General features: G+C 44.5%; 1 protein-coding gene across 1 annotated transcript in view; it reads left to right on the plus strand.

The window, feature by feature from the left end:
* Positions 1–26,381, plus strand: part of LSAMP (limbic system associated membrane protein) — an 814,836-nt gene that overhangs the window by 421,452 nt on the left and 367,003 nt on the right. The window contains exon 3 of the mRNA XM_068266404.1: positions 360–592. Coding sequence (XP_068122505.1) covers positions 360–592 — 233 coding nt within the window. The remainder of the gene's footprint in view (positions 1–359; positions 593–26,381) is intronic.

Raw genomic sequence — 26,381 nt, forward strand, 5'->3', positions numbered from 1 at the left:
CGGCACAACAAATTCTTAATGACCCTCGACACCCGCGCAGGGCCGATCGGCAGCCGCTGTTCACATGAAGCGATGTTCAGCTGAAATGATCGTTATTGGTTGTTTCGGCCAACAGTTATGGCACGTGTGTATGTACCTTTACTTGGCTTAGCAGCTACTGAGATGGGATTTCAACTGCTGCGTACGCAGAGCTGGCATCCCCACGGATCTGAGGATCCCTCCCCAATGCAATGAACGTATGATTGCAGTAAACCAGTAGTGAGACTCTAAAGTAAACAGGTTTTATCTTGCTTCTCTTGTTTGTCTTAGACTATTGTTCTTTTTTTTTTAACAACTTCGATTCCTTTTCTGTCTTCCAGATGTTACATAGAAGACAAGAGCTCCAAGGTGGCATGGTTGAACCGCTCAGGCATCATCTTTGCCGGACAAGACAAATGGTCTCTGGACCCCCGGGTGGAGCTGGAGAAGAGAAGCGTGCTCGAGTACAGTCTACGTATCCAGAAAGTGGACGTCTTTGATGAAGGACCTTACACTTGCTCTGTGCAGACACAGCACCACACCAAGACCACACAGGTCTACCTGATTGTGCAAGGTAAGGGCCCAACAACTTCCACCTAGTGGGCAACATATTCTTTACTCCCTATACGGTTATCCTACCTGCTTCTGTCACAAAGTAATGTCATCTGTGTAAAAATGACAAGTCCCCTGCTAGCTCAGACTACAGCAGTGCTGGGAACAGCTATTCCACATATATGTTATGCTGGGAATGCACAATGCGTTTTTGCAGCAGATAGATGGGTTCGATAGATCATTTCCGACATGACCGATCTCACATTCGAGAGGCAGAAATGCAGCGTGTATTCCCAGCATTATACCTTCAGATTCATTCAAAAGCCTCTGCAGTGAGGAAATTATCTCCTGCATAGATGAACTCTCTGCTGGGTTTGCATAGTCTTATCTTCTGCGGTTAGTGATAAATACATTGTTAGTAAATAACAATCTGGGGAGCTGTTGCAGCAATGTAACTGCTTTCCAGCAAAGTGAAACACAGTCTATTAGCCTTTTAAGTAACTTTTTATGAAATATTTGTTTGTCCTTCAACGTTCGCATGCTGGGGCTAATTCAGGCCTGGGTAAACTACGGCTCGCGGGCCGGATTCGACTCATGGCCCCTATGAAGCCAGCCCAGCGATAGAGGGCGGGATTCCGCTCCTGTCCTCTTCTCCCTCCCGCCGTCCGTGAAAGAAAAAAAAACGTCTAGCACACGTACAGATAATTAACTTACCCAAATCACACTCTCCAGCGCCAATCTCCATGGCAACGGCATCGTCATGTTATCTGCCATCAGTACGTACGTACGCATTTTTTGGGAGGGAAGGAGACCGACACTGTAGCAGCTACACATTCTAGAGGTAGGCGGCACACAGCCAGAAAAGTTTGCCCATCCCTGGGCCAATCTGTTGGGACAGATAGAAAATTCTGACTGTAGTTCCAGGTTAAGATCTGTTCATATGACCTAAAAACTATGCAGTATATACATAAGCTGTGTAAGGATAACAAGAGTTTAGTGTGTTGCTGTGACCAGAAGCCGTTGACAGTAACTAATGGATTCTCTACAGTCATAGCACGAAAGTGACATCATTTATTGTGCATTTAACCAATCTGTTAATTGTTTACACTAAAAGAACTGTTTTTGTTGTTGTTTTTATTTAACTGAAAGCGTTGTGAATTTATGAATTCATTACTCTGACAGTCATCGCCGGATTTACACTTCAGGAGCTTGTAAGCACAGAGATTCTAGCGCCCTAGACTCCGCCCCTCAACACAGGCCACACCTCCAATCCCAGTCGTTATTTTCGTATCCTCTATGATAAAACGCAAGTGTCCCTGCGTAGTGCTGTCTCTGTGTCCTTGGGTCTGTGCTTTTTGCTACTGCGCATGTGCGCACCACGAACCCGGACAGCCATTGAGACAGGAGGAAGGGGACAGTGAGCCGGGTGGGTGTGTCCACGGCGGACGGGTGCGCGCGCACGAACAGACCTAGAGCCCATTTTTTAACGGGTTTGGGTCTGCTAGTATCACATAAAGGGCTAAATGTACATGAACCTAGTAGCAGTGTAATTCAAAGATTGGGCCTGCCAATCTTGGATAAGCCCCTCTCTACTATAATAATAATAAGTATAACATATAATTGTATACATGGCCCTAGTTACCTTACAAAACAGGCCACACACAATCGAGGGCGGGGCCACCACACCACCCACTATGTTACTCTCACTTTCACAGGAGGCACAGATTAAGCCTCGGATCTCTCCACCCCTAACTGCATACCTGCGGCTGCTGGACTGGTGGTGAGTGACTTTGCCCTCTGGCTCTGCTGAGAGAGGGGACATTCGGGAAGGGAGAGAAGCCACCTCTGCCACATAAAGCGCCTGTAGACAGACGCCTACAGTGCCTTATTGTCAGGGCCGGGCCGAGGCATAGGCTGGAGAGGCTCCAGCCTCAGGGCTCAGTGTAGGAGGGGGCGCACAATTCATTCAGCTGTCATTCCTAATTGTGTATGAAGCAGAAAGAAATAAGAAAAGGGGGTACATAGCAGTGACTGCAAGCCAGATAACTAGATATTAAGGTGTTGGGGAGGTTGTGGGCCCTGTGGCCCCCTTAGTCTAATAGCAATCAGTGTGTGACAGCTGGGGTGGAAGGGATGGAGGGGCGCACTTTGGTGTCTCAGCCTTGGGTGCTGGAGGATCTTGTCCCTGCTCTGCTTATGGTAAATCAAGCCCTGGTGACAGTGGTTACACCATGACATCTTTATTGATATCACACTCAGAATCATGGGTGTAACTTGCCCCCTAGCAAAATTAGGCAGAACAGATTGTATTGCTTATGTCTAGCATAACAGAAATCTTCAGCTAGGAACGTGAAGGATTGATGCCTTGTTAGTTAATTTTGATGCAGAAAATGAATTAGAAATCCATTTGATCTATGTGGCTAATTACTTGCATAGCAAGGTGGGAATTTCTGACTAGTCTCATAGCAACTGTACCCCTAGCAGAGTACAGGGAGTACTGTCGCCAAGGCTGCAAGGAACACGCATTTAAATTAGTTATGGTTTTTGGAAATATCTTCCTATTCCTGTTTTCTAAAAGACCAGCAGGAATTGGTTTTATATTGCAACCAGTGTGATAAGAGGTACATATTACTTTAGAGTGGTATGAAACTAAAAATTTTGTCCTTTAAGGTGCGTACACACGCATTACATCCGGCAACGAGGGGTCCGTCAGACCCTCCCGCTGGGCGGACGTTCAGCCGACAGTAGTGCGTGTGTATGCGCTGTCGGCGGACTGAGAAGGCTGTTTCTGAACGATCCGCTCAGCGTCCTCCATATTAAAAATGGCCAAGACCCCATTACAGCTTTCTGGTCAGCGTACTGTTAAAGTGAACCTCCAGACTAAAAATCGACTCAGCAGCACTGAAAAGGCCTGGTGTTTCTTTAACAGTTTCACAGCATCAGAACTTTGTTTCTCTTATACATGCCTTTTTTTTAGCTGCACAGAAGAAAACTGCCCGGGCTTTTTTCCCCTGATGCTGTGCAAAGCATGATGGGATTTCTGATGTTGTTGTTCTCGTTCTGCTGTTTTGGTGCAATTTTTTTTTTTTACAATTTGAATTTGACATTTGAAGCCTAGCGCCTGCAGCTGGGAGGGGTTATCAGGACACAGGACAGTTGGAACTGTGTCTTATGCTCCCTGTCACCTCCTTTCAACCAAAAAGATGGCTGCCCCCATGACAAAGATGGCAGCCTTCATGATAAAGATGGCAGCCCCCATGAAATCACAAACATTTGCCTGTTCTTCTAAAACAGGGTGGGTAAAAAATTATATTACCTATCTATTCTAATTAACATAACTAATGTAACGTAATAACAGTATGTTTGCTTAGGCTGAAGTTCCCCTTTAAACTGTAATATCACCCACTTGAGCCATAGGGAAACATGGACATTACCTTGCACATTCAGTTGTAACTGACACCTGCTGATATATAACTGACAGCAACTGGTATATTTCAGTTCTGACAAAATATTGTCAGAACTGGAAGGGATCACAGTAAGAAGAAAATGGTGAGCTTCTGAGAGGAACTGAAGGTGAGGTTAGTATGTAATATTCATTTGCAGGTACATTATGCGCTTCAGGTTGGAAAACGACCATGAGCCAATCCTGTTTCCACCCGTGCTGCGAGGACAAAGGTACTTGTGGGCTGCTTCTAATGCACAGAGCCAAGGACAGACTGAATGCTTGTCGTGTAACCTACCCAATATGTTGTTGGGAACAGAACAGGCGTATTCAGCCTTCAGCATTCCGCCTTTGTACTTGGTCTGTGCTTTACACATCAATAGGCCTATATAATATACTTATCCCCAGTGCTATAAATATGTTTTATAATGTGCTCCATCTTAGGCGTAGTATAATGTCACGGTTTCCAAGCAAACAGTTCTCACTCGTAGAAGTTAACAAGTAACTTAATGATTCTTAAACAGAGCTGTGCGCTATTCCCAGCGGTGTCTACTAATAAATCAGAGCTTTGTAACTCTCTATAGCGGAGGCTCACCTCTGCTACTAGCAATCATACACAAAATGAATGTTAAAGAGGAACTCCAGTGAACACTTTACTGCTGGCAGGTGATGTAGCTGCTGCATGGTTTTTGGCAGTTGGAAACAGCTATGTCTCACAAAAGTTTGAACTTTTCTTGTGGGAGTGGTTACTTGTGGGAGGGGTTTCACCACAATATCAGTCATACAGTGCCCCCTGATGGTCTGTTTGTGAAAAGGAATAGATTTCTCACGTAAAAGGGCGTATCAGCTACTGATTGGGATAAAGTTCAATTTTTGGTCGGAGTTTCTCTTTAAAGAGGCCCCCCTGACCATACCTCCAAACTTTTTGAGATAGGAAAGAGGGACACTTACACCACGCCCCTGCCACACCCCTGGCACACCCCTAGTCACGCATACCATATAGATTTCATAAGAAAAATTATGTTATTTTATAATTCAAACCACACTGGTCCTTTCTACCCTGGCTTATTTTCCTTCACTAAAACATTTGAAAGTGAGACATATATACATTTAAAGGATGGGAATAAAGTTTAGAGTCAATTAAACACATTTTTCAGTAGAAAAATATACATACATTTACATAGATCTGTACATCTGTCCTGAAAAGAGGGACAAATGAGGAGGAAAGAGGGACAGGGTCCCCAAAGAGGCACTGTCCCTTCAACACAGGGACAGTTGGGAGCTAAGCCCCTGACCAGTGGTGGGCCGAAATTTTACATCGAAGTTAGAATTTATGGATCATAATCATAATGCGAAATTTCAGGGAAACTTGTAAATCATTTTGTATGTGATAGTAAATTTTTATAATTAAAATTTTTTGCGTAATTTTCACACAATTTCGTGAAAGTTTGTGCCAACTTTAGCGGTCGATAGCAAACAGGGCCGTGGAGTTGGTACAAAAATCTTCTGACTCCGGCTCCTCAGTTTATGAAACCACCGACTCCGACTCCAGGTACCCAAAATTGCTCCGACTCCTTTGTCTAATTTTTACAAAAACTATGGATTTGATTTATCATCCGACTCCGACTCCTCATTTTATTAAAACCACCGACTCCAGGTTCCCAAAATTGCTCTGACTCCTCGACTCCGACTCCACAGCCCTGATAGCAGAGCCCCCATAGATTGCTATTGCTACCAAAATTGCTACATATGTTAAAGAGAATATTGTGTACAAGTCAAAAAAATAATTTTTCTAAAAGACATTGTAGTTTTTGAGAAAAATCGATTTTAAATCCTGCCACTCCCCGCCTCCCTGCACGCTATGAGAGACAAGACAGATTCTCAGCGCAGCGTCATCACCCAGGGGTCACGCAAGTGAAAGTCGGCCATTGCGGCTCACGGGAGCGGCGGTTTTGGCGGATACCTGATCTGCTCAGCCATGCAGATCAGGTAGCCTACTTTTTTTTTTTATCTTTTAAGCTCACCTCATGTTCTCTTTAAGCTTTCCTGTACTTTCACACTTGGTGAGTGCAATGCGGGAATTTTACCGCACCCCACCACAGCCCAATAAAAGTCTATGGTGCCGTTCAGACCGATGCGGCGTGATGCGGTGAAAGTTCTGTTTTCGCCGCATCTCAGGCGCAAGGACAAATCTACTTTACCGCACGGTTTTGTTGCAACATGCGACGGACCGGAAGTCACGTAAGTCTATGGCGGGTTTTTTAAACATTTACGTGGTGGTGTTGCGGCGCGCATGCGCTGAAGTGTATATTTACAATACACTTCTGTATCTCTGAAACAGGAAGAGAACGCAAGCAAGCGTCACTCCCTGTTTGGCTATCAGCCAGAAGGTGGATTAACGTGTACTAATGCAGTAATACCCTAAGGCATGCTGGTAGTCTGAAACCGGCCTTCTTCTTTCTCAGGAGTTGGGAGAAGGGCCAGAGAAGGTGGCTGGTGGGCCTTGAAATGCCCACTAGGCCCCAAGCACTTACTTAGGTTGCCTGGTGGATAATCCAGCTCTGATTGCACCTTCCCCCATGGACACGGCAACGTATACTCCTATGCATTATACGGTGCATAAAGAGAAGTTAAAACCACCGGGTGGAAAACACAAAACCATTAATGGTGCGGTAAACACATTAAGGACCCCCCGGGGCCCCCTCAGCTCTGGGACCCCCCAGCGGTTGCTATAGTAATCGCTACGCTCCCGCGCACTCATCACACCTCATCCCCTTTCTACTGCTGGGAAATATACAGATCTTCATTATCGCGTAGCAGGAAAGACGGCATAAATTGACTAATATCCATTTACCGAATTGCTCTTTCATATCCATTTCACATTTTTATATTACTTTGAGGAAAACGTGAGTCATTGTACAAATCGAGAGAGGATCGGGAGGTAAACATCGCGTTCAGCAAGATGGGAGGTCAGCGCTAATAAAAGGGAGATCAGCATAGTGATAAATTATACAACAACAACAGATATGGCACTCGGTTAATTAACGTTCAGCTCCAGGTTTGTTAAAATATTGATATGACATATAACACCGACACGCAAGCCACGCGGTAATGTGATCCAATTAGGTGTCCTCTCCATCCCAGGCCAGCCAGACGAGATTCACAGGATAGAGACGGACCTGTTAACAGATTGACTCTCCCTAGTTACATCTCAGGAACAGAGATAAGCAGAGTGGGATCGTCCACCAGGCAACCTAGGCAGTTGCCTAGGGTTTAGTCGGTGTCAAGGGCCGGCGCTTCTATAGAGGCAAAGGGGGCACTTGCCCCAGGGCCCCAGAGCCTGTAGGGGACCACCAAGGTGTCTCCCCACAACTTACTTGTGCTTCCGGGGGAACCCTGTAATGGAGCTATGAAGGACTGACAGAGGAGCGTGGTTGCCGGGAAAGCCAAGACGCTACTCTGCCGAGGACTCGGCAGAGCCCCCGGGGGTACAGTTAAAGAGAAACCGTAACCAAGAATTGAACTTCATCCCAATCAGTAGCTGATACCCCCTTTCCCATGAGAAATCTATTCCTTTTCACAAACGGATCATCAGGGGGCTCTGTATGGCTGATATTGTAGTGAAACCCCTCCCACAGTGTGATGTCAGCACTGAGATACTGACATCACACTGTGGGCATTGTGGGAAATAACAGCCTAAAAAGCAAGCAGCATCTCCTTCCAGTGACATCACCTGCCAGCAGTAAAAATGTCACCATGTGATATATGTCAGAATGTAAATCAGGGAGAGGAAAGATTTTACAATGGCCAAACACTGACTAAATCATTTTTAACTATTGTAAAAATGAAGCACTTTTGTTCATTACATTATTTTCACTGAAACTCCTCTTTAAGTTGGGGTGTGATCTGGGGGAGGGGTATAGCTAGCTCAGAAGCCCTGGAGGAAACGGCTGCAGAAAAAGGGCCCGTAATGCCGATTTTTAGTCGGGGGGGGGGGGGTGTCTGTCAGTGGTTAATATTCCAGTCAGGTTAATATTCCAGGGGCCCCATTGTTACTAGAACTGACCCTGTGGGTGTCAATGGGCCCATCTACCACCTCTCTCCACTTCTCCTCTCTTCCGACACAGTTCTTTCGCATGTCGGTGACGCAGCATTGGTTTCGTCAGCCATTATGATTGTATATGCAGCCCCTCCCCATCCTCTCCGTCATGTGACTAAGTATAACATATCCCCTATAACGAAAACCACTTCCTGATGCCTAGCTTCTTACCTCTTCATTTTACATTAGCACCTTCAAGAGATGTTCATTCTGGGTTGGGTTCTAAGCGGGTCTCCATATAGTGATTAACATTTTCCAGTGACCAGCATAGCCTGCAGGTATACATGTAGACATCTTCATGTGTTTATATACTGTATATATGATGGGTTTGCACATGTGTCTATGTATTACCTTCCTTCACCATGACAATCCTTTCTTCCCCCCCCCCCCCCCCCCCCTTCTTCCATAACCCCCCTTTCCCTTTCCCTCCATTACCGCTCCTGCCCTTTCCCTTATCCTTTTTGATCTGTACATTACTGCTACCATGTGATGTTTGATGCTATGTTTTTAAATGACATTTATTGTGTATGCTTTTATTATAGGGTGTATTGTACTGGTCTACACCAATTTTAACCATGTCTCTTTAAGTATTGAGTCGACACCCATGGGTGTGTCTTTTTTCACCTATATAAGCTGTGTAATGTCTGTTTTTTGTAAGCTATGATTAAGGAGCCATTGCTCCGATACGCGTGAGCTTTTCTTGCAACATTGTTGGATTACAAATAAAGGTCGTTTTGATATATCCCACCATCTGGTGTAGCGGGATTTCCTTGGACTCTCTGGACATTTTGGCTTCAACTTCCCTGCTCCCATATGGGTTATATACGTGAGTGCAGCAGCCTATCTACTAGTCCTGTTCATGAGAGCTAACCTGGTCCAACTAAAAGCGTACCACAGCTATTCTAAAAGCCGCAATTTGCGGCAATGAAGGTACAATTTGTCGCGCCCTGAGGCGCCCACTAGCAGCTGCCACCATGCGCCCAAATTGCAGCTTTTATTATAGGCGCCTATGGCAGCGCTGTTTTTACCGATAGGAGAGGGGGCGGGCTACATACCAAAATATAGCAATATATAGGAAGTGTTACTGGTGCTGAAACCAGGAAAATGACTGTAAAAGTGGCTATCCTGAATAATTCTGATGTAAAAATACCAGTGCTTTCCAACAAAAGCCCAGGCAAAGAGAACCAGTCACAGTCAGTTGCTAAGGCTATCACATCCACTTTGATGTCATCAATAAACGTATTTCAAATCCTCAGCGCTTTGACTCGATAGTGCTCAACATATTTGGGTGAACATCACCAAGAAAAGATAATGCGCTAGAAAAATCACATAGGTTAAGTCGACAAACGCCCAGTCAAATGCCTTGCCTCCAGTTCCCGACTGGTTTCGATGTTCCACCCTCGTCAGGTGCACACCGAAACCGATCGGGAACTTGTATTTGTAAATTTAGTAAACTTAACCTATGTGGTTTTTCTAGTGTATTGCAAGGGCCTACAACGTGATTACCTGTTTACCGTTTTTATCACTGCTGAAAAGTAAACTGCTGTCTTTTGAAACATTTAACTATCGGTTCCTTATCTTGTCTTGATGGTGGTCACCCATATATGTTGAGCACTTTTCAGGTGATTACAGGCAGCATCTGAGTTCAAGCGCTGAGGATTTGAAATGCGGTATCCTGAATAGTTGACTGCATTCTACCATCTGTCACTAGTGTTACATATTGAACAAAACTGTTGATCTTTGCAAAGTGCTGGCATATGTAGTTCACCAGCCAGAGGCTCCTCCCACAATTATCCTACTGATATAGGCAGCCCAGTGTATCTGGTGTGTTCCAAAGTTTGCCTTTCGTAACGTGTAAGCAGTTTTTTTCCATCTTTGACATTTTATAATAAATCCCCAGAGATACATTTTCTGCATTTCAATAGAAGCAAGAAACTAATCTCATATAAATTGTAATCTGCTGATTCCGGATTAATAATTAATGAGCACAAAGAGAACAGAATGAATAGAAAACTTTCTGTCCGGCCTTCGCTCCCCTCTTTGTGTCTGGAATAATTATGTAACCGCAGCGGGGGAGGGGGGAGTCCCGCTTCACCCGGAGTCCTACCTTAATGGAATATAAATCTAAGCTTAAGTGTAACACAACCGCCCGATTAATCTCCAGGGAAGCCATTAAAACCCATTCCTATCCCCTAGTGGATTGCAAGCCATTATAATTTCTTACTTGTTAGTTTATAACTATTAGTTAGTTTACACTTGCGTGGTGTGTAATTGCCCACAGGGCCATTTCTTGTCATGGACAAGCTAGGCAGTTGCCTAGGGAACATCCTGCTAATGATGGCACCGTTTAGCCGTGTCAAGTGCGCTGTTCCTCACTGACTTCATGTGGGCAGTGGCTGATTACTTAAAGCAATCCTGAACTAAAAATTAACAGTCAAAATAAACATACATCATGCCTACTTCCTGTGTAATCTACTCATCAATCTCTTTCTCCTCTCCTGAGTCCTGTCTATCCACTGTGATCAATGTCCTCCATTTTGAAAATGTCCACAACCCCATAACCACTTCTGGGGCAGCACACTGTTAAACTGTAAAATATTGCCCACTTGAGCCATAGAGAAACATGGACATTACCTTGCACATCAGTTGTCCTTTCCGTTATAACTGACAGCAACTGATTTATTTACGTTCTGACAAAATCTTGTCATAGTCAGCATTTATCTATCGATTACATTTCTTTTATCTACATGGCTGTCACTTAAAGTGAACCTGAGATGTACACTGGCCCTTATTTATACATACATGGGGTTTCCTCCAGCCCCATGTAGGTAAAAGAAATGTAATGGATAGAGAAATGCTGGCTATGATTGGTTCGGTTTCTTTCCCTTCCTGGATGAGTGGAAAATTAGCCTATTAGGATAATTTCTCATTACTAGAGTTTCTGTTCCATACATTAGACCAGCCTTTCTCAACCAGGGTTCCTCTGCATCCCCCCCCCCCCCCCCCTCGTGGAGGAAGTAGTGTATGATAGAGCACATTAAAAAAGGGGATACTGTAAAAAAAAACGCACTAAATTGGGGGTCAAAATAATGAGCACATGAATTAAAAGCACCAGAAGAAGGAGACCGTATAACGAGGGGCAGTGTAATAGGTGCTATTGAAATAAACAGCAACACCTACTTTTAAAGTCTATGCCTTTTGCAAAATAAATGCAGGAGTTCCTTGGGACAGGCCCGGATTTACCTCACTGGAGCCTATAGGCACAGATTTCCTGGCACCCTAGGCTCCGCCCTCCAGACACCTACAAACCCTCCACCTAACCGCACCGCAAGTGTGCTGCCTGGCCCAGCTGTCACTTCTCCTTCACTTCCCTTGCCTGTCATAGGTAGCTACAGTAGCCCCTTAGTGTTAGGTATGCAGAGCTATCCTCAGTATTAAGTAGCTAGTGGTGCCCCCAAGTATTAGTTAGCTAGAGGAACCTCAGTATTAGTACCTAGAGGTCCCCCCAAGTATTAGGTATCTGGAGGAACCTCGGTATTAGTAGCTAGAGGTGCCCCCAAGTATTAGGTAGCTAGAGGAACCTCAGTATTAAGTAGCTAGAGGTGCCCCCAAGTATTAGGTATCTAGAGGAACCTCAGTATTAAGTAGCTAGAGGTGCCCCCAAGTATTAGGTAGCTAGAGGAACCTCAGTATTAAGTAGCTAGAGGTGCCCCCAAGTATTAGGTAGCTAGAGGAACCTCAGTATTAAGTAGCTAGAGGTGCCCCAAGTATTAGGAAGCTAGAGGAACCTCAGTATTAAGTAGCTAGAGGTGCCCCCAAGTATTAGGAAGCTAGAGGAACCTCAGTATTAAGTAGCTAGAGGTGCCCTCAAGTATTAGGTAGCTAGAGGAACCTCAGTATTAAGTAGCTAGAGGTGCCCCCAAGTATTAGGAAGCTAGAGGAACCTCAGTATTAAGTAGCTAGAGGTGCCCCAAGTATTAGGTAGCTAGAGGAACCTCAGTATTAAGTAGCTAGAGGTGCCCCCAAGTATTAGGTAGCTAGAGGAACCTCAGTATTAAGTAGCTAGAGGTGCCCCAAGTATTAGGTAGCTAGAGGAACCTCAGTATTAGTAGCTAGAGGAGCCCCCAAGTATTAGGTAGCTAGAGGAACCTCAGTATTAGTAGCTAGAGGAGCCCCCAAGTATTAGGTAGCTAGAGGAACCTCAGTATTAAGTAGCTAGAGGTGCCCCCAAGTATTAGGAAGCTAGAGGAACCTCAGTATTAAGTAGCTAGAGGTGCCCTCAAGTATTAGGAAGCTAGAGGAACCTCAGTATTAAGTAGCTAGAGGTCCCCCCAAGTATTAGTTAGCTAGAGGAACCTCAGTGTTAGTAGCTAGAGGTGCCCCCAAGTATTAGGTAGCTAGAGGAGCCTCAGTAATAGTAGCTAGAGGTCCCCCCAAGTATTAGGTAGCTAGAGGAACCTCAGTATTAAGTAGCTAGAGGAGCCCCCAAGTATTAGTTAGCTAGAGGAACCTCAGTATGAGTAGCTAGAGGTCCCCCCAAGTATTAGGTAGCTAGAGGAACCTCAATATAAGTAGCTAGAGGTGCCCCCAAGTATTAGTTAGCTAGAGGAACCTCAGTATGAGTAGCTAGAGGTCCCCCCAAGTATTAGGTAGCTAGAGGAACCTCAATATGAGTAGCTAGAGGTGCCCCCAAGTATTAGGTAGCTAGAGGAACCTCAGTATTAAGTAGCTAGAGGTCCCCCCAAGTATTAGTTAGCTAGAGGAACCTCAGTATGAGTAGCTAGAGGTCCCCCCAAGTATTAGGTAGCTAGAGGAACCTCAATATGAGTAGCTAGAGGTGCCCCCAAGTATTAGGTAGCTAGAGGAACCTCAGTATTAAGTAGCTAGAGGTCCCCCCAAGTATTAGGTAGCTAGAGGAACCTCAGTATTAGTAGCTAGAGGTGCCCCCAAGTATTAGGTAGCTAGAGGAACCTCAGTATTAGTAGCTAGAGGAGCCCCCAAGTATTAGGTAGGTAGAGGAACCTCAGTATTAGTAGCTAGAGGTGCCCCCAAGTATTAGGTAGCTAGAGGAACCTCAGTATTAGTAGCTAGAGGAGCCCCCAAGTATTAGGTAGCTAGAGGAACCTCAGTATTAGTAGCTAGAGGTGCCCCCAAGTATTAGTTAGCTAGAGGAACCTCAGTATGAGTAGCTAGAGGTCCCCCCAAGTATTAGGTAGCTAGAGGAACCTCAATATGAGTAGCTAGAGGTCCCCCCAAGTATTAGGTAGCTAGAGGAACCTCAGTATTAAGTAGCTAGAGGAGCCCCCAAGTATTAGTTAGCTAGAGGAACCTCAGTATGAGTAGCTAGAGGTCCCCCCAAGTATTAGGTAGCTAGAGGAACCTCAATATAAGTAGCTAGAGGTGCCCCCAAGTATTAGTTAGCTAGAGGAACCTCAGTATGAGTAGCTAGAGGTCCCCCCAAGTATTAGGTAGCTAGAGGAACCTCAATATGAGTAGCTAGAGGTGCCCCCAAGTATTAGGTAGCTAGAGGAACCTCAGTATTAAGTAGCTAGAGGTCCCCCCAAGTATTAGTTAGCTAGAGGAACCTCAGTATGAGTAGCTAGAGGTCCCCCCAAGTATTAGGTAGCTAGAGGAACCTCAATATGAGTAGCTAGAGGTGCCCCCAAGTATTAGGTAGCTAGAGGAACCTCAGTATTAAGTAGCTAGAGGTCCCCCCAAGTATTAGGTAGCTAGAGGAACCTCAGTATTAGTAGCTAGAGGTGCCCCCAAGTATTAGGTAGCTAGAGGAACCTCAGTATTAGTAGCTAGAGGAGCCCCCAAGTATTAGGTAGGTAGAGGAACCTCAGTATTAGTAGCTAGAGGTGCCCCCAAGTATTAGGTAGCTAGAGGAACCTCAGTATTAGTAGCTAGAGGAGCCCCCAAGTATTAGGTAGCTAGAGGAACCTCAGTATTAGTAGCTAGAGGTGCCCCCAAGTATTAGTTAGCTAGAGGAACCTCAGTATGAGTAGCTAGAGGTCCCCCCAAGTATTAGGTAGCTAGAGGAACCTCAATATGAGTAGCTAGAGGTGCCCCCAAGTATTAGGTAGCTAGAGGAACCTCAATATGAGTAGCTAGAGGTGCCCCCAAGTATTAGGTAGCTAGAGGAACCTCCGTATTAAGTAGCTAGAGGTGCCCTGACTGAAGGGAGATCTCGTCAGTGGAATGCAGAGAGCTGGGTGAGTAACCTTTCATTTACACGCTCATCAGGACTCTGCACTGGGAAGGAGGGAGGTGTTCGAGGAGGGGACTGAGCCACCTTTCCATTATCAGGCGCCTGTAGGCACGTGCCTACAGTACCTTATGGTAAATCCGGCCCTGCCTTGGGATCCCCAAAAATATTTGCAGGGGTTTCTTGAGATCTAAAAAGGTTGAGAAAGGCAGCATTAGACAATACCTATAGGGCCTGTATGGAAAGGCAGTGTAGTTCACCATTCTCCAGTGCCTGTTCTCGCATCACCCTCTTATCTCCCAGCGACTCCCCCACCACACGCTCCATGCTAAGTCATCTGTGCTTTATTGGCCTGTATTTAATAGCTGGAGGGATGAAGTGGAAGTAGATTAAAAAGAAGCGTGCAGTCAGCAGGCATGGAGATGAAATATGACCCGAGGACAAGGAATTCCGCCAATGTGACACAGCGCCTTAAAATAGCAGCCACTGTCTGCGTTACTCCATCACTGCCACCCGGGAGGGCCTTAATTGGGGGGTTTGTCCACAGATGTGAAGGCGGCAATGACAGCGGTGAGATTCAGCTAACACAAGACTTTCTGTTTATTAGCCTCACTGTAAACCTGTCACATGCAGTCCCTGCTGAGGTGACACAGTATGGCTAAAAGGGTCACTCCGCCCAAAAGTGATACAGCAGCAGTTAGCAGTGGCTGTGGACAAACAGGAAACTACACAGTTGAAGAGGAACAGTGACCAAGGATTGAACGTCATCCTAGTCAGTAGCTGACACCCCCTTTCCCATGAGAATTCTATTCCTTTTCACAAATGGATCATCAGGGGGGTCTGTTTGGCTGATATTGTGGTGTCATGACCGCGGGGCTCCCACCAGAGCGATCTGATTCTCTATGATCGGTAAACACTCTGCATTTTTGGTTCAATGACGTTCAGGCCTATTTAACCATTTAGTAGCCAATTTATTTATTTAGAGGCTTGCAAGTGCAACGGGCCAATTTATTTTAGTACATTTTTTTTATTTGTTATATTTCCTTGCTAATCATTAGTACTGCTGTAAATGTTGATTTTTTGGCCACTTGTCACTAGGGGGCAGTGTGAGACAATACAGGACTTCTGCTTTTATTTTCTGTATTTTCTGCTAGTACAGAGAGATCAAAGCATTTCAAGAATTTACAACAGAACGAGTTCTGCCGACTGAGGTCCAAAGCATTGCACTTATCTCACACGAGATAACTCTATTGAAGCTGCTAATAGATTAATGAGACTTTGGAATCACAATAGAAAACAAAGAGCAATCACAGGAAAACTGATTGCGCTCTTCCTATGCTCTCTGCATTTGATAGTGTGAAAGGTCCCTACGGGATGAAAAACAGGAGAGGAAGCAAGACAAGAGAAAAGTTCTTTAAAGGGGTTCTGTGGATAGTTTTTAAAAACAAAAACTGACACTTACCTGGGGCTTCTATCGGCCGCCTGCAGCTGTCCTGTCCCGCACCGATCCTCCATTCCCCACCGCCGGTCATGCTCCAATTAATCGTCTAGACAAATGCAACTGCGCCTGTGCGGCTGCACACATCCTCGCTCCCATCTTCGGGAGCTTACTGTGTAGGCTCAGTATGGGAAAACGTTGTACTGCGTCTGCGCAGTAAGCTCCTGGAGGCGCTAGTGGGAGCTAGGACGCTCGGCCTCGGCGGTGCAGCTGCATTGGTTAATTGGACCATGACCGGCGGCGGGGAACGGAGGATCGTAGAGGACGGCGCGGGACATGACAGCTGCAGGGGGCTGGTAGAAGCCCCGGGTAAGCGTGAGTTTTTGTTTTTAAAACCTATCCACAGAACCCCTTTAACGTACACCTGAAGTGAAAAAGTTACATACTTGACTGGAAATCTATTGGCTAGTCCAAAAGCCTTCCAGATCCGTCTTTCAGCTCAACTTTCCAATGACGGATCCCTCTATACTTGATTAAGGTAAAGTGAGTAGAATAGGTCTCTTCTGGCCATGAGTGGCTGTGGATGGGAGGCATACAGACTGGGCATGCCCAGTAGAGAGAAGTACTCATGCATGGAGGAAAAAAAACTGTGCATGAGCAGCTTCATCCTACTTGACAAGTGCGGACCACACTAACGCATGTCCAGTCTAGATGTGCTCCTCCATGGCTGGGAGTGCGGCCAGAAGATGAAGAGAGACCCTGTGCTAGAACAGTTGTAGTGGCGTATCGAGAAGGGTGCAGGCATGGCTCTTGTCAAGGGTGCTACAGTGCTATGGACACCATTCCTACCCCTGTGCTGCGCCACCATGGCTGCCTCTGTGCCTCCCTATCACTCAGACCTTAGATCAGCAGCGACGGAAGAAAGAAAGAGGGTGCGCAGTGGCCGCAGACACAGAGCACGTCATATGCGGAAGTGACGTCATTGGTCACTTCCCGCATGTGAAGTGTGCCACGTGGGTACTGTGTGCCCTCTCTCTCTATTCGGTTGCCGGTGATCTGAGGTGAGTAATGGAGACCCCACTGACACCAATGCAATGCCAAAATGGGGGGAGGGAGGCAGGTTACCTACACTAAGAGGAGCTTAGGAGGAAGGTGGGGGGGGGGGGGCTGGGGACACCTCTCACTACCTTCACCGGGGGAGAGGGGGGAAGCGGTGGCTACTCAGGCTGGGCACCCCTGGCTACCTATACTGGGGAGGATAACGCTATACTGGAAGGACACCTCTGTCCTAATATTGGGGGCAGATATGTCCCTGATCAGTATCCAGGATAGTCCATCCAGAAGGTTTCAACTGAGGCAAGTTTCCAACTTTTTAATTTTTTAAAAGGTCCACTTAGTACTGTCTTTTTCTCTACCTGAAAGACATAACCTCATTTCCTAATGAGGAGCAACCTCCTACCTACTCGAACAGGAAGCCGGTGGGGACACAGAGTCTTGAGTTCCTCTTTAAACGTGCCTTCTAGACAGCCTATCCCTTTACATGAGCAGTCTGTTACCTCTCCCCGGTTTCCAACATCTTGCGGTTTACGTCTTGTTAATTTTAATTACATTTTTACACCACGCTCACCCGAAGCGTCGAAAATAAACAAAGCCTTTTGAGCCGCCACCTCACCGGATCGGCGGATTACGTCCGGGTTCTATTACCGGAGCGAGAGTCAGACTTGTTGATTTCACGTTAGACTCACTATTTATTTTTAGAATAAATTCCATCGCTCCCGATGGCGCCTCGCCGCCGGAAAAGATCCCTCGGTCGTTTTCTTCTTCAGTGCAGCACAATTTGGCGCACAACCACCTCTCGCCGGGGCCTTGAAGTTCCCCGGCACAGAATTGAGTTCACTGGCACCTCTGTAAAAGAATGAATTATTAGCATTATTATTTCAAGGTAACTCAGCTCAGGCGGGTCATATTTCAAGGCCTGAGAAGGATTCATGGGAGGCCGCGACTGAACTGCGGTGGGTGACTGCAGGAGAACAATGTCTGCTAAAAAATCTCATCTGCGGTAAGAAGAGGGGGTGGAGGAGAGTATGGCTCGACTTGTTATATTGGCTTGACAGGAAGACGGGAAATGGTGGCCTGAAATTCAACTAAAGTCCATTTTTTTCTTTTTACGATAGGCAACGATTTAAAGAGACACTGAAGCGAAACAAAATATATATGATATGAGTTGGTTGTGTAGTACAGCTAAGAAATAAAACATTAGGAGCAGAGACAGAAGTCTAATATTGTTTCCAGTGCAGGAAGAGTTAAGAAACTCCAGTTATCTATGCAAAAGAGCCATTGAGCTCCACGACTTTCAAAGTCGCAGAGAGCTCTTTCTTCTGAAGCTTGTTATCTCAACGTTTTAGCCATTTATTTAGGAAAGGGTTCTTTACAGTAAGAGTGATTAAGATGTGGAATGTATTGCCACAGGAAGTCGTTATGGCAAACTATATACCTGCATTTAAAGGGGGCTTAGATGCTTTCCATGCGTTGAAAGACATCCATGGCTACAATTACTAGGTTATGCCTAATGATGTTGATCCAGGGATTTTATCTGATTGCCATCTGGAGTCGGGAAGGAATTTTCCCTTTTGGGGCTAATTGGACCATGCCTTGTAAGGGTTTTTTCGCCTTCCTCTGGATCAACAGGGATATGTGAGGAAGCAGGCTGGAGTTGTACTTTGTACTGGTTGAACTCGATGGACGTATGTCTTTTTTCAACCAAAATAACTATGTAACTATGTAACTGTCAGTCACATTATTTTCTTTTTCTCTCCAGAGGACAGGTCAATAGTTCACTGGCCTGCTCTGTAAAAACATTTAGAATGCTGAGTAGTGTGTAAACTGCAAATATTAGAGAATGATGCAATGTTATAAAAAACACTATATACCTGAAAATAAAAATATGAAAATATTTTCTTTGCTACTTATCTTCTAGTAATTATCCGTACTACACCACCAATTATATCATAATTTTTATTTCGCTCCAGTGTCTCTTTAAAGGACCAAACATATTTCAGTTTTTGGTAGATGTGATGGCGCTAGGCCAGGGAAAAGTTTATTTTAGCTCTTTAGGCATTCTTGCAGTGAGAGCTCTGCAACTAAATTTGCAAAGGTGAACACAATGGCCTCAATTCACTGAGCGTTACCACATTCGGCAATGCAGAAAACAGCTGTTTTTACCGATCACCGCGCCAAATACCAAATCACTAAACCTATTACCACACTGAAAAGTAAAATTACCGACTAGTGAGGTAAATTACCAACTTGTGCAGTAATTGCCTCAAGAAATGTCAAGAAATTGCAGTTCACAAAGATTAAAGCATTTGGTAAATCAAACAAAAGTATTCTGTATTTACCTCCAGCTCTGATTAGCTGATACCTCCGATAATATGTGTTTTTTTTTTCTTGGCATAGTGTGGCTGACCTTGCTGCTTTACGTTTTTTTTCTTAATTGTTGTCCTTTAAAGAGGAACTGTCGCAAAAATCTTACATTTTAAAACACATACAAATATGAAGTACATTTCTTACAGAGTAAAATAAGCCATAAATTACCTTTCTCCTATGTTGCTGTCACTTACAGTAGGTACTAGAAATCTGACATTACACAAACACACATAAAAGACAAACAACATTTATATCGCACTTTTCTCCTGGCGGACTCAAGGCGCCAGAGCTGCAGCCACTAGGGCACGCTCTATTGGCAGTAGCAGTGTAAGGGAGACTTGCCAAAGGTCTCCTACTGAATTAGTGCTGGCTTACTGAACAGGCAGAGCCGAGATTCGATCCCAGGTCTCCTGTGTCAGAGGCAGATCCCTTAACCATTACACCAAAACGACAGGTTTTGGGTTAGTCCATCTCTTCATGGGGAATTCTCAACATGGCCTTTATTCTTTATAAAGACATTCCCTGAAAATTATTAATACAAAGATGCTGGCCAGCTGCTCGCTGTTGCTGCACACTATTTTGGCAGTTGGACGGAGCAACTGTCATTCACTAAGTGCTTTTAAAAATAAAGAAAACCCTGAGGACCCCCCGATAAGCAGATGGGCTAGTCCAAAATCTGTTGGTAATGTCCGATTTCTACTACCTACTGTAAGTGACAGCAACATAGGAGAAAAGTAATTTATGGCTCATTTTACTCATACTTCTTATTTGTATAGGTTTACATGTATTTTAAATTTTAAGATTTTCACGACAGAGGTCCTTTAACTCCCTCAAGAAAAATAAGGTGCAACTGAGTCTCATCTATACTACCTGACACAAGTTTATAAAAGCTGCAAGTAATGATGAACAGGGAAGGCAGAGAAATTCATTTCTTAAAGCATAAAATGTTTGTTGCTTATCAGGAAGAAACTGATCTCCAGGTAACATGTTCCCTCTCTCAATCTGTTTTCCAGATAAAACACAGAAGGGCGAGCCTGGAAATGAGATTATAATTCATCCCCCTTCCTCCTTGCATCAGATATCTCTCCCTTTATTAAACCAGCTGCCAGTCAATTAATTAAATGTTAAATAAAATAAAATAAAAATTCCTGTCTCAAAAACGAGAACTTTACTTTAGCGAACATGAAATAATCATAATAAAAAAGACGGATAATTATTTTCCCCGCAAAGCCTCAGATCGGGCCGCGGTTTCATTAGAGGCAACATAAAAGTGAACCTCGCCAGCCTAATTAAACTCCCCAACCTGTCTGGTCTCCGACACTTCAGTCTGCCTTCGTGGCATTATGATCCGCACGTCGGTGGCAGACCGTATTTTACCGCTGTTTCATGTTTTGCGCGGGAGAGGAGATCAGAAGGAAGAAAGACATTTAATGATCTGTGTGGTGGGTCTGAGGAGGAGGGTGGCCTGATTAATTTAGGCCAGGCGGGTTGCGCTGAGGAGGAGGGTGTTGTTGGCAATGGCGACTGCGCAGGGGGCTCTTTCGATTGGCTCTTCTTCTCTGGTTCCTGGAGGCTAAGTCTAAGCAAGAGCGCCCCACGCTGGTCACCACATTATAGGTGCCTGATGGAAGTGGACAGATGCTGAGGATTATCAGTTTTGGATAACAGGAACCACAGGTGAAACTATTATTTTAAAATCTAGTAGTCATTCAGAATATCAAAACAATGATCTTTAGCCCCATCTACACCATATCATTTTTTGTCCGATTTGATTCATTGATTTGATTCGATTCAATCCAACATGTCCGATCGGGATTCGATTCGATTCAGTTTGCCATTGCAAAACAATGGCAATTTGAATCGAATCCCGATCGGACATGTTGGATTGAATCGAATCAATAAATCGAATCAAATTGAATCGGACAAAAAAAATTAATGGTGTAGATGGGGCTTTAAAGGTAACCTTAAGTCTAAAAAAAAAACTCACTTAGGGCTTTCCTCAGCCCCCTGCAGCTGATTGGTGCCCCCGCCGTGTCCCTCCGATCCTCCTGTCCCCGCCGGCGGCCACTTCCGGTTTCGCCGTCACCGGCCGTCAGGCTGGGAACGCGAGTGATTCTTCGCGTTCCCAGCCACAATATCGCCCCCTATGCTGCTATTGCGGCAAGGTCACTAAAGTTTAAATAGGGACATAGGTAAACTGTCAGAACTGCTCTGGTCCATAAGGGGGAAACAAGGTCTGGATGCGAAGTGGTTAAAGATAAAATGAAGACTATTGTTGGTTTCTGAAGCTCTACTTGCTTTTTCATATCTTTGTAAATATGTGTATGACTATTTGGTGTAAGTGGAACATCACTAAAGGGATACCCGAAGTGACAAGTGACATGATGAGATTGACATGTGTATGTACAGTGCCTAGCACACAAATAACTAGGCTGTGTTCCTTTTTTTCTTTCTCTGCCTGAAAGAGTTAAATATCAGGTATGTAAGTGGCTGACTCAGTCCTGACTCAGACAGGAAGTGACTACAGTGTGACCCTTACTGATAAGAAATTCCAACTATAAAACACTTTCCTGGCAGGAAATGGCTTCTGAGAGCAAGAAGGAGATAAAAAGGGTGAATTTCTTATCAGTGAGGGTCACACTGTAGTCATTTCCTGTCTGAGTCAGGACTGAGTCACTTGCATACCTGATATTTAACTCTTTCAGGCAGAGAAAGAAAAAAAGGAACACAGCATAGTTATTTTTGTGCTAGGCACTGTACATACCCATGTCTATCTCATTATGTCACATGTCACCTCGGGTATCCTTTAACCACTTTACCCCCGCCCGTATGGATTTCTCCGTCCCTTTTTCCATCCTTTAACCCCAGGGACGGAGAAATCCGTACTTTGCGCACTCCCGCCGCTGCCCGCGCTCCCGCTCGTAAACACGCCGCCCGCCGCTCGCCCGGAGATCAATGAACGGGAAAATGCATTCCTGTTCGTTGATCTAAGCCCCGCAATGATCCGCTGCTCTCCGATGAGCAGCGGGATCATTGTGAAAAAAAAACCACTTACCCAGCCTCCTAGTACTTCCTCCAAGAGTCCGGAAGGACTCTTGGAGGTCGCATTAAACAAAAAGTTACTGTGGCCATCTTGTGGCCAAATAGTAAAACGACACCCTAAACATTTTTCACATACAAATAAATTACTTTTACACAAAAAATTAACTCATTACCTCCCACACTCCCAATTTTTTTTTTTTTTGTAATTAAAAAAAAATTAAAAAATGTACAATAAAAAAAATACATAAATAATTACCTTAGGGACTGAACTTTTTAAATATTTATGTCAGGAGGGTACAACACTGTTACTTTATAAACTATGGGCTTGTAATTAGGAATGGACGCAAAACTGAAAAAAATGCACCTTTATTTCCAAATAAAATATTGGCGCCAAACATTGTGATAGGGACATAATTTAAACGGCTTTATAACCGGGACAAAAGGGCAAATACATTTCATGGGTTTTAATTACAGTAGCATCTATTATTCAAAAACTATAATGGCCGAAAACTGAAAAATAATAATTTTTTTCCCAAATTTTTGCCTATTTTCCCATTAAAACACATTTAGAATAAAATAATTCTTGGCATAATGTCCCACCTAAAGAAAGCCTAATTGGTGGCAGAAAAAACAAGATATAGTTCATGTCATTGCGATAAGTAATGATAAAGTTATAGACGAATGAATGGAAGGAGCGCTGAAAGGTGAAAATTGCTCTGGTGGTCAGGGGGTAAAACCCCTCAGTGGTGAAGTGGTTAAGGATATATCTACTGTACAAGCCTCCCACCATTTTTTAAAATCTGATTACAGTAACTGGCAGGAAGCATGCTGAATTCACCTGTTTCGGGATAAGTTTTAGGCCAATATGCCAGCAGAATTAAAATCAGTGAGACAGGCAAGTTTATTATTAGGGGAATAATAAACACAATGAGTTTCGTGGTTTCAAAACACTTCTTCAGGAGCGGCGGGTCCGCAGGGAAATGAGCGCTGGAGTTCCTGCCGCACCATTGTTTTTGCCTATCCTTTTGAACTGATTTATTTGGATGATTTCTCCCCTCTGGCACTAGATCCATGGGTCTGTTCCCTTCCCACATATTGCTGGACTTTGTGTACAGCCTCTTGTATGAAACAATGCCTTAAAAAAACACAGTTACAGAGTTATAGACTACTCAGCAAGCTTATGGTAAATGCTAAAATGGTATAGAAAACAAAAGTTTGCTTTCCTAAAACAGAAGGTATTTGTGTTAATCCAGACTGGACTGAACATATGTTTCCCATGATGCATCACTGCTGAATATGCAACACATCCCTTGTTGTCCCTGTAAGCTAACCACACCTCCAGAACCGCTGGAATGCAGTGATTGGTCAGCTTGTTAATTGTACGGATGCACAATAATCCAGCATGCATACAGACTGCTTTGGACTGGTTGATACTCATCAGTGCATGGCATGGATTAATGTTGCTCTATGGGGTAGGACTTGAAGCACCCAGAGTTACAGATTTCCCAGCAAGCTCATGGCGAACCGGAACTCCTAGGAGTGTGTAAGAGGCTACAAAGGACCAAAAAGCTCTGTTACTAAAATGGTTTGCCAAAGGCGACAATAAACGAATGAAATAAACAACTGTATCTATCTTCCTTCTCCTAAAAATAACATTTTAAGATATTCCACGGTTTTATTTTATGTTTTTTAAGTTTTAACTGTTTAGTTGTTTTTGCTCAATGACACATTCATTAAAGTATGCCAGAGCTAAAATCTATTAACTATTGACCGTGTTTATCTCTTTCCTGCTCTCAGAAGCCATTTTCTGCTAGAAAAGTGTTTTATAGTTGGAATTTCTTATCAGTGAGGGTCACACTGTAGTCACTTCCTGTCTGAGTCAGGAGTGAGTCAGCCACTTACATACCTGATAATTTAACTCTTTCAGGCAGAGAAAGAAAAAAAGGAACACAGCATAGTTATTTGTGTGCTTGGCACTGTACATACACATGTCTATCTCATCATGTCACATGTCACCTCGGGTATCCTTTAAGGGCTCATTCACACCTAGGGCGTTTTTGCCCTTTTTTTAACGGCCAGGGATTTTGAAAATCGCCCTAAAAAGCTTGTGCAATGATTCCCTATGAGAGTGTTCACTTCTGAACCTTTTTGCTCAATGGGAGGTATAGGGAAATTGCAAAGCGCTTGAAAAAGCGCTTTGTATAGCGATTTCCCCAGCGCTTTTAAGAATAAATACATTGTATTTATTCTTTTCCGGGTCACAGAGTTCACTTCCCGACTTGTGTCAAGAAGTGAAAAAACAAATCGCTTTGCAAAGCGCTTCATACAAAATCACAGTGCGCAGCTAAGCGCCAGGAACAGAAAAGAAAAACGTGCGAAAATCGCTGCTGTCAGCGATTTCGATTTTAGTTGTGAACAAAGCCTAGAAAAGGTATTTGGGATTATTCATGTTGGAGTGAGCATATGATGTCTCCCACAATGCATGACTGCAGAATATGCAAATCATATGCAAACCTCACCCAAAAAAAAAACCCCCACAAAAATGCAAAAATGTAAACGAATATGAGCTGCATTTGTGTAACTGATGTAAATATCTGTGCCACCGTTCCTGAGTGTATTGATTTGACTTATGAAGTATTTTCTATAAAACGAGAAGATGGAGGGGAGACAATAAGGAGGCCGCGGGTGACTCTATCTTCTCTCCCCAGTGAATTAGAGAACATGGAGGGAGACGGGTTGAGAACAGACGTTGCCGCGCAGCCTCGCCTGGTTTATAGCTCGGTGATAAACGTCATTTTTTATTGAATCTTACCGTTAATGTAACATTTACAAGAGCTATAGAGCACATAAGATCAGCGCGATGTCCCCAACCTGCCCAGTGACAGCAGCAATGGGCATATATCTTACAACACCCGCTCTGTCATATCTCCGACGTGTTTGTAGTGCGGAGGTGGCACATGGCCTTGGCTTCCAGGGACAGCTGGCCTCAAGGCTTTCAATGGACAAAACACTGTAATGAAGGTGCCGGGTATCTGTACATTTTAGAAAGGAGAGGCAGGGTTGAATAATTAGCGTATTTTTCAGACTATAAGACGCACCTACGTTTAGAGTGCAAAAACCAGGAAAAAAATATACGAAACCTGGTGTGTCCATGATCCAGGGGCATGTTGTGGATGTTCTCCTACAATTATTGTGTCCTCCTCCTGACCCCTTTTTTTCCTCCTCCGTGTCCTCCTTTGTGTCCTCCATTTCCCCTTTGTTTCCTCCTCCATGTCCCCCAGTGTCCTCCTGCAATGGCCGATGTCCTCCTCCGCTCCCCCTGTGGTATGTAATGTATCTCCCACCTGATCTTGGCAGCCCATGCTGATCCGCCGCTTCTCTCGCTCACTCATTCCCCCTAGTGCCAGTCCAACGTGTAATGACAAAACCACGAAGTGTGGCGCCAGGGGGATGGAGTGAGCGAGAGAAGCAGTGGGGAACAGTACAGAGAGTCAATATTGCAGGTCAGCGGTTCTTATCAGTGGGTGTTCGTAAATCGGGGACTCCTTGATTTTTGGACTATAAGACGCAAGGACCTTTTCTCCCCACTTTTGGGGGACAAAAAGTGTGTCTTGTAGTCTGAAAAATATAGTAGGTCAGCATTACTGGAAGAAATTATTTTATTGGAGTGCCAAAAGGACAACGCCTTTTACGGGACTTGCCTGCTTCTACAGAGCCTTGATAGTCCGGCTTGAAATAATGAGAGAGTTAGGTGCTCAGACTCACAAGCCAGACCATGAAGGCACTGAAATTTGATTGATCTGAAGAAGCGGACAAGTCCCTGTGAAACGTGCTGTGCTTGTAGTGCTCAATTAAAACTGTTTTTCCTTGTAATTCTGGCCTAATTCTTCAGTAGAGCCAAAGCCAACACTGCCTCGTCTTTCTAAACTGTTTGTAAGAGTTATATATAAACAGGACGCATTTATAACAATATTTTGTCATTTTACACTTTAGTTGGGAGGTAGTCGTTTTTTAGCTGCACTCTAGAACTTCAAGGGAGGGTGACCAACCAGTTCCTGCAGAGGAGATCCGGATAACCGATTTGGGGGTGCTTTTCTCCCCATATGCTCAGAAAGGTGATTGCAAGTATTTGCAGCCTACATACCCCTCCCTCCCC

Source organism: Hyperolius riggenbachi, chromosome 2 (assembly GCF_040937935.1).
Source record: "Hyperolius riggenbachi isolate aHypRig1 chromosome 2, aHypRig1.pri, whole genome shotgun sequence".
Taxonomy (NCBI): Eukaryota; Metazoa; Chordata; class Amphibia; order Anura; family Hyperoliidae; genus Hyperolius; species Hyperolius riggenbachi.